General features: G+C 34.9%; 1 protein-coding gene across 5 annotated transcripts in view; it reads right to left on the reverse strand.

Moving 5' to 3' along the window:
* Positions 1–2,598: 2,598 nt before the first annotated feature.
* Positions 2,599–18,148, reverse strand: part of wnd (Mitogen-activated protein kinase kinase kinase 13 wallenda) — a 48,117-nt gene continuing 32,567 nt past the window's right edge. For 4 of the 5 annotated variants that reach the window (XM_017624946.1, XM_017624969.1, XM_017624960.1 and 1 more), the window contains exons 3-8: positions 14,982–15,446; positions 14,724–14,915; positions 13,992–14,645; positions 13,773–13,935; positions 11,458–12,467; positions 10,025–11,393 (exon numbers count right to left, since the gene is read on the reverse strand). In XM_017624946.1, the coding sequence (XP_017480435.1) occupies positions 10,838–11,393; positions 11,458–12,467; positions 13,773–13,935; positions 13,992–14,645; positions 14,724–14,915; positions 14,982–15,446 (3,040 nt within the window). In that variant the 3' untranslated portion in view covers positions 10,025–10,837. Of the gene's footprint in view, positions 2,610–10,024; positions 11,394–11,457; positions 12,468–13,772; positions 13,936–13,991; positions 14,646–14,723; positions 14,916–14,981; positions 15,447–18,148 lie in introns of those variants that run through there. The other variant, XR_001848559.1, reaches the window with a different exon arrangement.

The following is an 18,148-nucleotide window of genomic DNA, read 5'->3' on the forward strand; positions in this document are numbered from 1 at the left end:
AGCTACTAGTAGAAAAACTCAAGCAAAGTTCAAACTGTGAGCGCATATCAAAGAAACTCTAAAATGTACTGGTGGAACGCGTTTGTGTAACTCGAAGTGACTTTGAGTAGTTTGTGGAACAAACCTATTATCACACTGGCGTCAAAAAACGGAAGCTTTTTCAAGTGAATAGTTTCGATGAACTCAGATCATTATAATTTTTATTATTGTTTATTTTTTTTCTTTAATATAATTTGGGATCCGTACGATAAGTCGAAAATAAAAATGTCGAAAGAGAAATGTCGAAATTTAAAAATTTTTTAAATCTCGAAATAATGTTTAACCGAAACGCAAAATGTCGAAATCGTATGCTTTCGAAATGAATAAGGTCGAAAAAAATGCAAACGCGTAAATTGTCGAAAAAAAGTCGAAAAAGTTGAATGTGTGAAAAAAATAAAAATTAAAAGTGTTCTGAGTAGATTTTCAAATGTTCTAGAGTTCCTAAGATGGAAAAAGAAAGTTCTGCAAAATTACGCAGAAAAAAATTTTTTAACGTGTTATTTAAATTGATTTTAACTTTTTGAAAAGATGGCAACTCTCTAAAAATATTTCTACAATAAAGCATTCTCGTTTGATACCCACATTAAAATATTTCGTTTAAACTTTTTCAAAGAATTGATTTAAACTTTTTTAACAGGCGGCAACCCTATTACAAAATACTTCCGAAATATATAGTTTCTGAACCGCTTTCGCTTGCTAATATTTTGTTAAACTTGTTAATTAATCGGGTTTTTTTTGAAAGAGGTGGCAACTCCAAAAAATATTTTATATGTTAGAATATTATATCTAATAATAATAATAATAGATTGGCGCTTACACATATGTTAGTGTTTGGCCGAGCTTCTCCTCCGCTATCCAGACGTTTTAGCGTGAACGAGCAACAAACATACTCACTCACAAACTTTCACATTTATTATATTAGTACATAGGATTAGTGGAATTTAACTTAAATAAATCAACCTGTCGCGCGAATTTTACACATCATTCATTACATTATTTCGATATTTTTTTTTTCGACTTTTTTATTTTCGACATTTTTTATTTTCGACATTTTTCCTTTCGACAATTTTTTTCTCGACATTCTTGATTTTCTAAAAATTTTTTTTCGACATTTTTTTTTCGGTGTTTTTAGTTTCGACAATTTAAATTTCGACGTATCGTACCAGACCCTATAATTTGAATATACATAAGTAAGTATGTATCTAAGTGTTTATGTACTTAATTTCAATATATTTCCTAGACCTCTTCTGAAATGGAGGAACATGTTTTTTATTGGGAAAAGAAACGCAAAAAGATTAATTACCAAGTTGGGGATGCTCTTTTTTTTGATCGTAATACGGGCTTCTGGTTGGTTTCTACCGGAAATGGGTTAAACGGGGCATACATGTTTCTACCACAGATTCGGATTTTGCGTTCAAAAATACATAACTTTTGTGGGAGACTTTTTACTGGAATGGACTTTCAGTTAAAAGAACGGACTTCCGGTCTGTTTAATCTATTTAGGGTCGAAAACCGATGTCGGTAATACGATCAAAAGTTAGAGCATCTCCGACTAGTTAAATAAAAATCAGTTTCCACGATTTTCGATCTCCAGGACGAATTTAAGTGCGAAGGTTAAAAAAGGTACTTCCGAGAAAAAGGTTTCAAACAAAAGTTATTTATTTTTGTCCAAAAATTCAGAAACTGTAATGAAAATATATACATATGTATGCCCCATTTAAAAGCATGGAATTCCGGCCAGTTTAAGTTGGAAGTCGGTAGTACGACTAAACTTCGTAGTTTTGCGTTTTCCAATAGAAAGCATTTTCCTCCATTTTAGAAGATGTGGACGGGTGGTCTAAGATACCCGGTATATTTACATGTATGTGTAGCTATGTTTGTATATATATATACATATACATTTTGTATATGTATGTATGTATATGTGCACGTATGATTATTGCGCTTGAATACTTATACATTTATTGCTATTACATTTTTATGTATTGTTTGTATGCCTATATATGTATATCATGTGTATGTATATATGTATGTATGTATTTGCATATTGTAAATCACTAGCTTACTAAAATATATTCTTTAAAAATATGTAGCTAAACAGGCTTCGTTTCAGTTTTGCACAAATTCAATAGAAAATTACACTTTTTTTGCTTTATTCTTACATACTTGTATTTTTTTGTTGTTGTTGTTATTTTTGCTAAGACTTTTCGTTTACTTTCTCAAGTACTGCAATGGTATTTTATTTCAAAAGTTTTGCTGTCGACTTTGCAACATAAATTTGCATGTGTGTATGTGTATGTGTGTTTAAGGCACTGAAGCAAAAATTTGTGCAAAAATTGAATAGCAACTTTTTGAATAGTAGTGTGTGTACAACTTACTAAAAATGTACAATCCATGTCGAATGGACCAATAGTTGGAATCGACCATTTTTCTATTGGATGTATTTTGGTCTGAACTTTTTAATTTTTATCCGACTGCAAAAAAGGAGGAGGTTATCAATTCGTCGGAATATTTTCTTTTTATGTATGTTACCGCATAACATTGAACCACGTTAACCGATTTCTGCATTCCTTTTTTTAAAGGAAATGTGACACCTCAGAGCTGGTCCCATAATAATTTTTTAGATCTGAATATTGATCATGAAGAAATTAACGATACTCTTAAATTTGTATATAAGCTTTGTCTTTTGCTTAAATATTACTTGTTTTAAATCATATAACGAAATTCTACAAAAGGAAAGAAATTAAATACATTTTTTTTTAAGTTTCACAATTTCCGGGATTCTCCAATTTTTCTTTATTTTTAATATCTCAACAACTTTTATAGTTAAAAATGTGGTTTTGGTCTCGTTCAAAAAAAAATACGTTAAAGCAAAAATAAAAAAAAAACAGAATTTGAAATTTAATTGAACTTAAAATTCCCCAAGATTTTTAAATACTTTATATCATATATGTAATGCTCCTATATTGGCAGTAAGAGCTAGTACCGTCCGAAAACATTACAGTACAGATATATCAATAAACAGGTACGGAAGAAAAGGAACACATATGTATGTTTATAAATAAACATGTACACAACACATGCACAAAAACGACACTCAAGTACACAATACATTCAAAAAAACGGTAATAGACTGTCTCGCTTTGATTTCGGAGTGCTTAATCATTGAAAAGTTAGTTACTGCCAATATAGAAGTATTACATATGTGCTTTATATGAATTTATGAACTTTGGAAAAAAAATTTCAAAACTTTTTATCATTGGTGATTTCGTTTCTACCAAGAAATGTTGACTTTCACTTTTCGTGATCGATTCTAAGATGAATAAATCACTAGGCAGGTGTCGAAGAAATACAAAAAAAAAAATATTTGCACGATAGGTGGCGCCGGCGTAGAGATATTTGGAAAATTCGTATTTATGATCCAACTTGTTTCACAACATCACGAAAAATTCAGCCATTAGGTGTCCGGGGATTGATCTCAAATCAAAAAATCAATGAATCCTGAATCTTGAATCAAAAAATGGTAAATTTCAACCATTGATCGATTTGACATTGATTTACCTATATGTATATATGTATGTATGTAGTTAGCTTTATATACTTCGTGCAAAAATAATTGAAAAATAAAAATACGGATCAAGTACTATATTTATTTATATACATACGTCACCATCCCCATCATTTATTTATAATATTTATATACTGAGCTTCTTGATGGAAAATTTCTGAATAAGACATTTTGTGTTATTTCGTTTATAATTCTTCCAAAATCGCCGTAATACTCCTATTTCGGAATTAAGTTTATATGAATAACAGCACGGCAAGATTCCGATATAACAAGACCGTTAATTAATCATATCAGGACCTTGGAAAAGTTTTTTATATGTAATTTCCTGTGGCTAACGCTGACAGATCCGTGCATACTTTTAAATGATATTTACTCAAGCACTGCTCACTGATGTTTGTNGTGTTTTTTATTTTACAAAAACTAAGTGAAGTTTCTGTTATTTTGGAGTATTCCCTACAGAATGGCAACAAAAAATAATGTAAAACTGCCTTTACGAAATCGGACTTTCGCACAGCCAAATGTATCATTTGACCTAATGTGGCAATGGGGAGGGACCAATCCTAAATAGCAGCAGTTAGCCAAAAGCAAAACTAATTCTTACCAAAGCTTCTCTTCGAGAGATATTTTTTCCAGGGACATAACAGTTATACGTTTTATCGAGAAACGTTGTTTCATAACAGTTACAAGATGAGAAGTATTTTTTCTTTCGTCGATAAGAGTTATAACCCAACGTTCACTTCTTACGTTGCCTGATAACTGTTATGCAGGAGAAATATGTTTTCCGTCACCAATAAGAGGTATTTCCCAACGCTTATTTTTACGCTGCCTGATAACAGTTATTTCCCAAGGTCTATTTTTAACGTTGCCTGATAACAGTTATTGCCCAACGTTTATTTTTACGTTGTCTGATAACAGTTACTTCACTCCTTCTATTTTATTTTCATCATCTTTATCTTCTTCTCCATCTTCGTTTTCGTCAATATTCCCATCTTACAACGTTTATCAGAAAAGCGTGAAAAATAAACATTGGGCAATAACTGTTATCAAACAACGTAAAAAATAAGCCTTGGGTCATAACTCTTATCGGCGAAATAACAAATATTTTTCATCTAATAACTGTTATGAAACAACGTTTTCGTTAAATTTCAGAATTTGGGCAACGTTTTCAGTTTTTAAGTTCGAGATAACAGTTATTTTTGGTCCCTGAATTTTTCTTTTTAATATTAGTTATCAAATAAGAAAACATAGATAATGCAAAATCGCGTATGTGAGGTTGCATAAATTATTTTCTAGAGAGTAAAAACACTCCTATTTCAAAATGGTTCTCTTTTTTATAACGCAATCACATTTATGGACTTATATATTTCAGAACGAATGGATAAATCTTGAGCCCAGAGCTTGTCTGACCAAATCCAATTTTTGGAAAAAAAATGTCAGTTACGCGGTTTTACAGAACGGCGATACGCGGTTTTTTACTTTAAACGACTATATGTATATTTGATGAATTTTGCTACTCAAGTACATTTCATTATGGCGATGTGCATACATATCGCACACCTAGATCTAAAGCGAGCTAACTGAAAACTCAGATCGGGAAATATGACTGCTTGCATAACGTACAATTAATACGAAAACTGGTATAATAGTAGTTTTTTAGTTAGTGTATAAAAATTTGTAATATGTAAAAAAAAATTGATTTATGCAAAAAAAAAGCATCCAAATTTTTTTTTTAGTTGATCGTTGATTGGATCTACATTTCGTCACCTGAAATGCAAAATAATGTAAAAACATCGTCACTGAAATGGAAAAAGTCGTGACAAATTTTTATTTATTTTTTCATAAAACGATGTGTGTAATTCGATGAAATCCATCATAGCAATCAAAAAGTGAATTTTGAATCTTTTATAAGTTACGACTTTTTGCATTTCAGTGACGATGTTGTTACGTTATTTTGCATTTCAGAAGACGATATGTAGGTGTGGATATGTCCGCCTATAAACATTCCAATTTATTGACATACTTAATTAAAAAAAAAACTAATTAGCACGTACGATATGAGTAAAATATATGTATTATTTCTGATATTCATACAATACATATATGTACATTAGACCGAACCACCTTGCAAGTAAACGCCGTAAACCACTCGGTTTAAAATATTTTTGCAAGGCAAATCCGAAAAAAATAATATTTTTTTGGACGAACCGACGGGTCTGTTTCTTTAAATTTTTCTACTGGAATAATCAAAAATCTTCCATAGAAAGGTTTAATAATTTTTGTAGAGCTTTAACACTATATAGCCTGGAAAATCGACTTACCTTGAAAGACGGACAGGGGCTATTTGTGCCGACTACTTCAAAATTAATTTTAGTAACAAAAACTTATAATTTTAATTTAAAAAGGGTTTATTCATAAAAAAAACATATATTAATTATAAATTTTATATTATTATTTCTTTCTAGATAGCCTGGAAAATTGACTTACCTTGAAAGAAAGGCAGGGGTCATTTGTCATAAATACTTTAAACTTAATTTTATTAAAATATGTTTATTCATTTTAAAGATACTATAAGATTTAAATTTTCATTTTGATTTTCTTAGTTTAGAAAAAAAAAATTATATAAATTTTTGCCAATATGGTCAAATGTTTAAGTTTAAACAAATCAATAAAATACGATGGCTTTTATATTAAATTTTATGCATTTTAAATAAAAGTCAAGAAATACCTATTTAGAAAAATAACTGGCAAAAGAAATATTGAGAGTCAAATATAAAAATGGGTCAAATTACCCCTGACCATCTTTCCAGTGTTTATTTACTAACATTAAGTCGGTACGTTACGATGAGAAGAACTGAGATCTGGTGGATATGTACTAGAAAGGGGTACTTGAGATCAATGAGACAGAAACATCGAAATATCACAATTTAAGATCCGACTGTGAATACTGTGTATTTTGGGCTCCGAGGTCCACGAGGTGAACTTTTTTTTGTGGTACGGTCCAATGTAAGTATGTACATATGTAAGTATGTGTATGTATGAAGCTTTATATAAACACAATGCATATATTTAATACGTAAGTGTAAACATAAAAAATAATTAAAAATGTTTGACACCTCAAAATGCCATCAGATACACAGTGGGGCCGGAGTAATTCTAGGGATTTTCTACAACATTTTAACCCTCTTCGATCTACCAAATGCCATTTTATTCAACCTTTCCAAAAAAGTATCCTAAACGACGCTTTCATGAGAGTGTTAATTGGTTAAAAGGTTATAAAAAAATTATTCCTCATTAAATTTTACTATATGTACCCAAACTATATACTTATTTCGCCCCAATTTGGATTTTAACCCTTTTTTCTATTCTAATCATAAAAATATTTCTATATCATAAAAAAACTTGACCTGATAACAGGTTGGCCGATTTATCGCCAATTTGGCGATAGTCTTATAGATGTTTCCCAAAGTAAAAATGATATTAATAACTCTTTCGTAAATTATAAGAGTTAAATCGTATATGAAAGTGGATAAATTTATATTTAATACAATATTTTATTGAAATTACTTTTTTTGCAAGAAAATGAAAACCAGTTGTTTCATTTTGTGTTTTTAACCCGGATAAGCTCGTACCTTTTGCAATTATTTCTTTAATGGTAAAAAACATTAATTGCACCATAGTACTAAGAACTAAACCTACTTTGAAGGCTATTAGAGGATTTTTTATTGTAAAATAAAAAGGATTTGAAAAAAAAAAATAATAATTTGCAAAATATTGATTGGGCCAAAATTGCCCGATACATTTTTGAATTTGTTAGCTTTATCAAAAAAAAAAACTGACAACACTGCCAAAAACGCAAAAAATTGTGGGGGTTTTACTATATGGGTCTAGGTGGTTCATCCTCAGTTGGAATCATTCCGTCCCCAGGCTGTGACCCTGAAATTATTGCACAGTGATATGTAATTGAAACCAAAACACATACTACACAAAATTTTCAAATCGTTCCAGCTCAAGTAAATTTAAAAATTTGTCCGAAATATTTTGGTGAAAGTCTTAAAATATATTAATTTTTATAATCCCGTTTTTAAGGAGCCACAAACACAAAAATCGTTTGACTTTGAACAGCTCAACAGTTTATTTGAAGTTGATTGACAAATTGATGTGTGTATAGCTCCTTTTTTAGAAGGCGGATGAGAAGGTGTAAAGAATCGACCACGAAAAGGTTTTTGCTTCATAAAAGCAAAAGGTCGGGCTCCAGGAAGATCTTTCTCTTATTTTGACGACTGGGAGGACACTAATTTCGCTGAAAGGATTCTCTTCGAAAATGAGATTACATATATGTACATATGTATGTTCATATATTGGCCATGTAGCACCGTAGTCAATGTATACGTTTAATAGCATTCAACCTTCTCAACTTAAAACTTAATTATTTCATAAAACAGTGCTTTCTTAACCACGTTTCTATTTTAAGCCTTATGTGTCGTTTTAAGCACGAGTAACTCTATGTGATTTAAAGAATACAAATTAAAACAAATCAAATTGAATATAGGTTTGAATGTGTGTAAATATGTTTCTTTTTTTATTATTCACTTAATTATTTAGGCAATATGAGTTTACATAATAATAGCCACAAGTATATGTATGTTTGTATGTACATATGTATTTTAAGCACATGCATTTAATACATATGTATCTATATATTAATTTACGAATATATATAAAACTTAAAAAAAAACTAATTTAAAAACAAAAATAAAAGGAATGTCTTCCGAGAATAGCAGGCACGTCGAAGCAATTTAATCGCTTCAAAAACTAAACTAGGAGTAACTAAACCTACATTAAACTTATTAAAGTACAATTAAAGTGATTGGACATCGCGTATGTATATATCGCATTAAATATATGTACATATGTATATATTAGGCTGGTCCTTAAAATATCAACATCTAATGGTGGAACACACATTTAAAGATATCCACAAAAATTAAAAAAAAATATGGGCAAGTTTTGAAAAAATTTACTTTTTTTTTTTTTTTATCGCACAAATTTGTCAAAATTTTTACTTTGACCAGCTATAACTTCTATTGAAATTTGCTCATTTAAATTCAAAAACTAACTGAGTTATGATGAGTTTGTGGAATTTTTTTTTTTTTTAATTTTAAATAAAAGCAACCACTAAAAATTTGTTTACAATTTTGAAATTTTCGTGGATGCCTTTTGTTTTGTACGTAGAGCAAAATAAAGATGCTCTCCATATAAAATTTGGAAGTTGATATTTTAAGGACCACCGTAGTATGCATGTATAACTTAAGTCAAGTGCATAATCTGAACTTTAGATGCTAAAGAAACTTACATAGCCGTAATTAAAAACACATGTTATATGTATGTGGGCATGCATATTGTACGCTTAAATGTATCTATATATATTTAAAAATAATTTGTAATCAAACTAATTTTAAATTAATAAATTTTTAATATCTAGTTATTGCAGGTTAAGTATTACTTAACAAAAAATAAAAAAATAAAAAAAGTTAAAATTTGGCGTACAAAATTGCGAGATTTCGTACATAAAGATTTGGTTTAAGAGATTGGTTGCAAGTTGCGGCGATAAAAGAACATACGAATTACACTTGAAAACAAAAAATCTGCCAATCAGCTAAATTCGAAAAAAGAACTTGAGGACTTCAACCTTGCACAAGTCTACCTTGCACCCCGAAAACTTTCAAAACAATATTGGAAAGAGAACCGTTGGACAGTGGAAGATTTTCGAAATTTTTTAATACTTGAGACTGGTTTTAGAAAAGATTGTCCAAGGATTTGGCGAAAGTCGGACAATTTCAAAAAAAAAAAAAAACTATTAAAGTTTTTTCTTTCTTGGTTACAAATCTCAGATTCTAAAGGTAAATGTTTTTGAAGTCGTTTAATTCCGTTCTGATGATAGAATCAGGAAATTCAAAATTACCGATCGAATTTGGCCGATCCAATATGGCGGCTGCTATTCTTAACTCGTATCTTACGCATTTTTCTGGATAAAGTGTGCAATATTTTTTATTTATTTATATATATGTATATACTCTTAGTTTGATGGTTTTTTGTAATGTTCCCACCTTTTTTTAATTGGCTTAGACAATCTTTTCTACAACCGGTTCCAAGTATTAAAAAAAAAGTTATTAAATTCGGCAAAAAATCTACTGTTCCAGCCATTTTTGAAGAAAATTAGTCGAAAATGTCCCACTGTTGGGCTGAAGATACATACATATCAGCATGCAACTCAGCATGTCTTCTCCGCTGCCTGAATGCTTCAAATATTCGGGGTAGTTTAAGGACGCATCACAATATGCCTCTATGACCGCTGAGAGGCAAAGTAGAGGTAACCCTAGGCAGATCGCACCGCAGATGGGACTCCAGATAACTCGTTGCACACTTAACTTTGTGCTCGCTCCGACAACAAAAACAAAAAAAAACAAAAAAGCCTCATTCACCAGACAATATTGTTTTTTGTTTTGTTTTGTCAAACATATCAGATTATCTTTTTGAAATGTTTGTATTTGGGGTTTCTGACAAATATACATCTGCGCTTCAGTTTAGTAGTTACGTTTATTGAGGAGGCACTGTACGAGCGGTAACAAAAGTTGGGTTACAACTTTCTTTTTGCTGCCAGGTGAAGGTTAGCAACCAAAACTACTTGGAAATGCTTAACATATTTGGGAACCCTAATGTAAAACCAAGTCTTTTTAGTAATGTATCTCTAAACATAAGCTACTAGTGTGTGTATGTGTACAATTTTTCCTTTTTCCTGCTAAATAATATTACCTTATAATATACAATAACCATTTAAATATATGTAAGTAATGAGTACAATGTAATTAAATGTAATCCTCTGTTCTAAGGTTGTATGTATGTATGTATGTGTGTATGCCTTCATATATGACTAATTACTATGACAAGATGCCTGACTTGTTGTTGTACACTTATTCGTAACGATTACTTAAGTAATAAACTGGTAGATTTAATTATTAATACAGAACATTAAATTTTGTGAGATACATACGCACTTGAACTAAAGCGAAACTTGTTTGCGTTAATAATTTCTGCTTATAATTTTACATACTATTTCACGTTTATGGTTTTTATTTTTGTATCTATTTGTGTTTTCATATGGAACTACAGCCTTATGTTTAAGGCAAAGTTCATGAGCCTACTTAGTATTTGCTGTTACAGTACTCGCGCCTAAACCATATCCACAGCACCGTCCGCTTCGTATGTGGGTATGGAAATAACATCACTGCGCTTCGGTAAAAAAGGCAACGCATTGCCTGCTGGTGCAACCGCAACATTTGTGGCTGCTTTTGTTGTTGCAGTGATGTATTTGTGTGGTTGTTGTTGTTGCTGCTGTTGGCGTTGTGAACGCCTTTGTCGTTGCGCTGCTGCAGCTGCAACTGCTGTGCATCCGCCTGCTGCTGTCGATCTACTGCTACGCTCATGCAGCGTTGTCACATCCTCACCGTCCTCACTGCTGCTGCTCGACGAGACCTCTTCTTCGCTGTCTGTTGTTGTAGCAGTTGTCGCGATGCTCTTTTGTGTGGCTTTCATTTGCTTGAGTACTTCATCAGGATTACTTTCGAGTGTTGAATGTTGGCTGGATGGTGAGTGGCTATACTCCGAGGTATTTTCCTCATCCGAGACGACAGTCACATTTCGCTTGTGGATGGGAATTTTCGGAATGATGGGTATTTTGTAGCAACGACGTGCACGCATGCCACGGCCAATTGGCAGACGACCAATGCTACGAAGAGAGAGAGAGAGAGGAAATAGTACCTATATTACCTTTGCATATCACCTTTACTTACCTCCTTCTTCGTAGCCCATAGTGATAGTCAGTATCCTCGCCCTCCTCGTCTGACCAACTATCATCGAAGAGATCTTCATTCGATTCACCATTTGCATTATGGTGCGCTTGCGCTTGCTCCTCAGCGCGCATCTTCTTCTCCGAGCTATGCTGCTGCTTTTGTTTTCGTCGTACACTGCTCGTTCTCGGCGTCGATCGCTCCATCGAGCCTTCCCTTATCGTATCTTGCGTGGTTGTGCCAAAACTCTCGCCCGCCAGCTCATTACCATTGTCAGCTTGCAAGCGCGTAGCAGCCGATACTTCACCATGATTACTAAGGCCCGTTGTTGTAGTTTGTATGCTCAGTCGATTCTCGTTGATAAATTTTATCACCTTTTCGCCAAGACGCTCGAGGTGCTCATTCGAACTGCAATAATCGGGTATGTCAAGTCTTTCGTTGCTGTTGATTACATCGTCGAGCAGTTGATCGGGACTAGAGCATGCATCTTGGAAAGTCACATCTGAAGGGGTCATGGAGTTGCCATTCAGACTGGTTGGCGTCGCCGCCGCGGACACCTCTCCTGCTGGCACCACATCGGTTTGTTGCTGTTGCTCCTTTACATTGTGTATTAGCTGCTGTGGTCGGGGCATAGCGATCTGTGGCTCTGCCAACTGGCGTTGATTTATGCGATCCATTGCATATAGAACTTCGTAAGATGGCAGCCCGCTGTCATTTGCGAGCGTCATAGAGATATCGCGCATTGCACAGCAGGCGCTTGGGCTAATGTCTGTCTCACTTATATCCATGGCATCGGTTTGTGTTTCGGTATCCACCAACTTGACGTTCTTACGATTTTCTGGCTCGCTCTGGTAGCGTCGGTCTCGACTTGGACTATACTTGGGCACAGCTGCAAAGCTGCCAGAACCAACTCGTCTATGTCTGCTCTTCTTCAGCTTCTGTGTGGGCACGCAATATGATTTTGTCTGATTCAAGCTTATCACCTGCGCGTACAGCATAGCTTTAAGGGGACTCTGTGGATGATAATATATATGGACCCAAGTCAAAAAATGTATTATATACTTCATATGACAATTTTGAGACGAGTTGGTCTTTTAAAACGCAGAACAGTGATTCATAAAACATCGCCCGCGGGCAGAAGTCTTTAATAATAAAAGCTCTCTCTGATCGCCACTGATCTAGTGTCGTGCTTACTGAAATTTATATCCTGCTAAACTTTTTATAAATGTACTTCGACTTGTGGGCTACTTTTAACCAGCTCGCTCGGAGAAATGAAGGCTTATAGTATGGAGAGCTTTCCCCATCCCGAACATTCTACTTTCTTAAAACTGAAATATTGACGAATCCATCATCACTTCAAACGAGCGCTAGACTGCTCTAGTTTTCAAACAAGGGTCCTACATAAATCTGAAGCGCATTTGTTTAAGCTCAAAAGTTATTTACTGATAAGCTTCTGTGTATTTCTCGTCAATGGTCTCTGCCGGTAGAGTGTATACGTCGAAGAAAACTTCGGAGGAAATCCATTATGTTTTAGGTCGGTGCAGTTTCCCAAACACCACCAAGAGGACATTGGAAATTCTTGAACATATTTTCAGCTAATTCCTACTAAACTAAAGGCCTTGACCGACGTGCCTACATGTATATAAAGAAGACGAGTTTTGAATGATATTGCCAAGATAAGCTCAGCGGTTTCATTCCATAGTATTTTGGCTTCGAATATTTTACAGTTACCTGGAAGTATGTAAGCTTTCCTCAGCAATAGTTGATTGGAGAAGGTTCCGCACTCTGACCAAATATAACTCATAACTCAGAGTATGCTGAAGGGAGCTATAATTAGTTTTTAAAACTCCACATATACATATTACAAATGGACCTAGTCCACTATCAATATCTTACTTAACGTTTTTTATGGCAGAAATAAAATAAAGGTAATAGATCTAGCATGGAGTCATCCTTTACGAGCATCCCTGTATCCAATTAGCTAGCGCCCAAATGGGTATTTTCCCACTATGCAAATAATACATATGTAGCTGTGTAGACTTCAGTTTAAGTTTTTTGCGCAGTGTAAAAGCTGTATTTGATCGGCCCTGATTTATATAGACGGGCGTAGGAAAACAAATCTCTCTAGTCCATGCTAAATATTTAAAATCAAATCCTAAAGGCTTATAGAGTCACTTGAGATGTTTCTCACTATAGTTATGATTAATAAAAGTACTCATTTTGGGAAACTGGCTTCCCAAAACTTTTATTTTACTTAAAAATAAAGTTGCTTTATATTTCTTAAACCAACTTGATTTAGAAACAGCATCTCTTTTTACCTCTGGCGTAGTTTCAGGGTCTGGTGTCGTTGACGTTTGTTGTTGTTGAGCATTTCCTGGTGTTACCAAAGGTGCATTAAGCCGTCTACGGTAATTTTGTATCTTTCGCAACGTACCGCCTAGTCGACGCGTTGGCTTGTAACCTGGTAGTTGTTTTTCGCGCCTGAAAATCGATACGTAAAATGCAAGATGCTCAAAATTACTTTTTCTAAAACCTACATAGCAATCTCTTTCTCCTTTTCCTGCAGCTGAGTCATGCATTCACTTAATTCTAAATACAGTCGATTTGTCTTCTCCAACTTATCTTCATAGACCAGTCGTATATCTTGCGCATGCTGCCACTCGGCCGTGCGTCGTCTAATCAAATCCTGTTCATACTTATGTATGCTAGTGCCATTCTTTGTGATTTCCTTGAGATGTGAACGCACTTCCTCCTTCCACGACTGCTGCGCCTCGAAGTAGACTTTGTCGCTTTTACGCAATAGCTCTGGACCGGCAATTTCCAAATGGGACAATATTTGCCCGAAGGAGGGACGATTGCGAGGTTTAGTGTGCCAACATAAATTAACCAATAACTTGAAACCCTCTGGGCAACTGGACGGTATCGGTAGTTTCAATGAGTTATTGCCCACACCCCAAATAATGGCGGATGAGTCAACATCCTTGTAGGGTATCTCGCATGTTAACATCTCCCAAAGCACAATGCCGTAGGACCAAATGTCGACCTTCTCCGAGCATGGTTCATTTCGTATCACCTCAGGTGCCATCCAGGGCACGGTGCCGGCGAAACTCATTTTCGTGCTGATCTCATTCCATTCTTTGCTTGTACCAAAATCGCTGATCTTCACTATCTCTTGTTGACCGATTAGTATGCTGGAGAGGGGGGGAGGGAAAGTAAATTTTGGAAATAAATATGAGCGATTTGGTTTTTCAAAAAAATTTTCTACTCACTTGGGACTCTTCAAGTCACGATGTATAATTTTATGCGAGTGCAGATATTGCATGCCGAGCGCAATTTGCTTCGACCACGACACCAGGCGCGACGGCAACATCACTTTCTCCTCCTTAAGTATGTTTTGTAGTGGACCATAGGGGCAAAACTCCATGATTATACAATAGACGGGCGATTGTGTGCAAACACCCCTGTATAAATATTGAAATGCATGACATTAGACAACGTCACGTATGTTTATCGATTCATTTACTCACTTAAACTTAATAATATTCTGATGATCCAACTTTCTTAAATGCTTAATATCTGTTTCTTTCAGTTCTTTCACCTTCTTCACGGCAACAATTTCGCTATTAAGTTTTCCACTGAAAACCGCTCCTTGTGCACCGCTTCCCAGCCACTCCAGCCCAGTGATGCATTCAAATGGTATTTCCCAGGCGTAATCCTTTGGATCTTTGACCTCGATAACGCCAGTCTTGGTCATAAAAGAGAGTATCGGTTTCATACAACCCAGTAGGCTTGTCATCACACCGATACCCTTGTCGCGATAGCCGTGTGTGGGCGTCCATCGATGTTGGCAGGTATTGTCGGAACTACTGTCTGTTACGTTGATGTTTACGTTATTCGCTTGCGGTCGTTGCTGAAAGTCGATGTCTGTTGCGAATGAGAGATTGCCCGCGCCTAATTTCATTTGTTCCAATCCATCTTGAATGCAGGCCATGCTGGAATCGAGAGCACCAACGATTTTGTTATTATTTCATTTATTTAATTTTTTTTTTTTTATTTTATTTTTTGCCTCAAGAGGTGGCGCTAGAGTCGAGATATTTAGATAATTTTTATATATGAACCGTTTTGTTACAAACTTAATGCTTATATTAACCGCACGATAAAAAATAACTTTGCAAAGAATTGACTGGCAAGGTGGCGCTGAAGCCATGCAGATAGCCTAGATACATCAACAAGTTACAGGAGTATGAAGAAGAAGTGTCTACCATCCAAGAGGCAGCATATAATCTCGCTCAGAGTAAGTCTCAGTTAGGCAGGCTTGTAAGCTTTACACTCACACATATAGCTACAACGCAAATACCCTTACTGTTATCTGGGATCGAGATAGCCCAGATTTATAGAATCCAATTAATTTATGTATGTAGTTTTTCCAAACTCAAGTCTTTGCTATCGAAAAATTCAGAGTAGTCTTTGCTACAGAACGATCCTCATTAAATATCTATTGGATCTTTGATTGTTTATGATTTCCGGTCTTAGATCCAGGGCAACGATATGGCAGAGGATCTATGCCGCAATGGCTTGATTTAAATGCCTCCATGTCATAAGTAGACGTTGTTTATTTAGGAACGACCATTAATACCAACAATAATATCAGCCTTGAAATCTAACGAGAATCGCTCTTGCCATCAAGTGCTACTTTGGACTGAGTAGGTCCTCTCTCTACTCTCTCAACGAGAATCGCTCTTGCCAACAAGTGCTACTTTGGACTGAGTAGGTCCTCTCTCTACGCACGAAAACCACACTATATAAGTACGTAAGTACGTAAGTAAGTCATGGACAATGAAAACCTCTGATGGGGCGACTGCTCGAACTGGTAACAGGTTAATAGGAAGACCTTCTCTGTGTTGGAAAGAACACGTGGAGAAGGGCATGGCATTTCCAATTGGCGCCAGTTGGCGCAGAAGAGCAACGACTGGCGTGCAGAAGATGTCATAATACATAGGCCATATAGCCAGATTTCGGAATACTGTTAAACGTGGCTAAATGGCTAATGGATAGCGGCTAAAATGAGACTGGCTCACAAGACTCTAACGCCGCTGTAACTATGCGGAAGCGGAAGAAATCGCAAAGCATCTTTATGAAACAAATGAAGAATGAAGTGGCTGAGTGTGACTAATTTCATTCATTTGGGGTTTTTTCGTCGTCCGTTTAGTATTAGTCTGACAGCTATTTCGTTTTCACCTTTGCCCGGCACCCAGAACTAGTGTTGCCGTTCAGGGGCGGCGAAACGCTCTGTGCCCGGGTGGGTAGTTGTGCTAGTGGCGAGAGTATACAGGTAAAAAAAAAAATTGTTTGCCGATCTAATTGAGAAGGTTAACAGATTTCGTTAGAAAAACTTATTGTTTCGTGCATAATACATTTATTTTTCATATATACCATGTACAATAGGGTGGTCCAAAAACAGTAAAGTTGGAATTGTAATGCTCTCACCAAAAATCAAAAAATATTAAGAGGCCTCTCAAAGCGCTCAAAGTTTTCCATGTATTTTTATATGGGAAAAACAACTTTTTGTAGAAATGGTATAAAATTCTTGAAAATCAATATTAGGTATTATTGTGGGGAATCTTCTGCAGATGAAAGTAATTCTATACCATTTTTACGAAAAGTGGTTTTTTTCCCCATATAAAATACATGGAAAACTTTGGGCATGCATTTCTGCACATGCATTTTTAGACCATCCTAATATACATATGCATGTATATATTTCATTGAAAATTCAAAATTTTATTTCTGCAGTGAAAACACGACCATGCGCGTTGAATTTTGAGAAATAAAGTCGTTCATGAGTTCATGGATAAGGATGCAATATTGCTACATGGTTGAGCCGTTTTTGGTGCATTGTCGAGTGCAAATAATTTTTCACCTTACGCAAAACAGAAAAGCACCTTCCGTTAGAGCATGTACGCCTCATTATGCACAGATCCATATCTTTATCGCTATTGAGTTTACATTCGTCAAAATCACCATTTTCTTCAAATTTACTGTCTCACCAAAAGTGAACTTTACTAAAGTTTTATAAAACGTTGCCGATTCAGTATCAAATCTACTTGTCAGGGAGCAAATAACTTTGTCAAAAATTTCATAATATATCTGCCGAAATTACTCTTCAGGTGTGGTTGAAACAGGAATTTCAATTGGACTTATTTTTCTTCTAAAAAATTTTCAGGTGGGTAATCAACCACCTTTAAAAATCTTAGGTGGGTAGTACTGTTGGGTTTTTTGGAAAACACTATACGAATATTTACTTGCTAATATTGTAAAGCAAAAATACTTACTCACTATTGTTCTTATTTTCAAATGTGAAAAATGTATACGAGAAATTTTTCATTCCAAAATAAAACTTCCTATCTATAACTTCACTGCGTTTTCATACATTGGGAGCATTTCCCAATAGGTTATGGGCCATCGCGCAATGTCGAAGGAAGGCGTTAGTACAACGGTCGCCAAACTAAATGGTGAAAACTACGCAACATGGAAGGTAAAGATGGAACTACTGCTGATCAAGGAAGATTTGTGTGACATAGTCTCAAAGCCGAAGCCAGCGCAGCCGGACGGAAACTGGATCAAGCAGGACGGACAAGCTCGTGCAACCGTTGGACTGATGGTGAATGATGATCAACTGGTGCATTTCAAAAAC

This window comes from Rhagoletis zephyria, unplaced genomic scaffold (genome assembly GCF_001687245.7).
Source record: "Rhagoletis zephyria isolate East Lansing unplaced genomic scaffold, Rhagoletis_zephyria_1.1 Rzeph_scaffold_00059, whole genome shotgun sequence".
In the NCBI taxonomy this organism is placed as follows: domain Eukaryota; kingdom Metazoa; phylum Arthropoda; class Insecta; order Diptera; family Tephritidae; genus Rhagoletis; species Rhagoletis zephyria.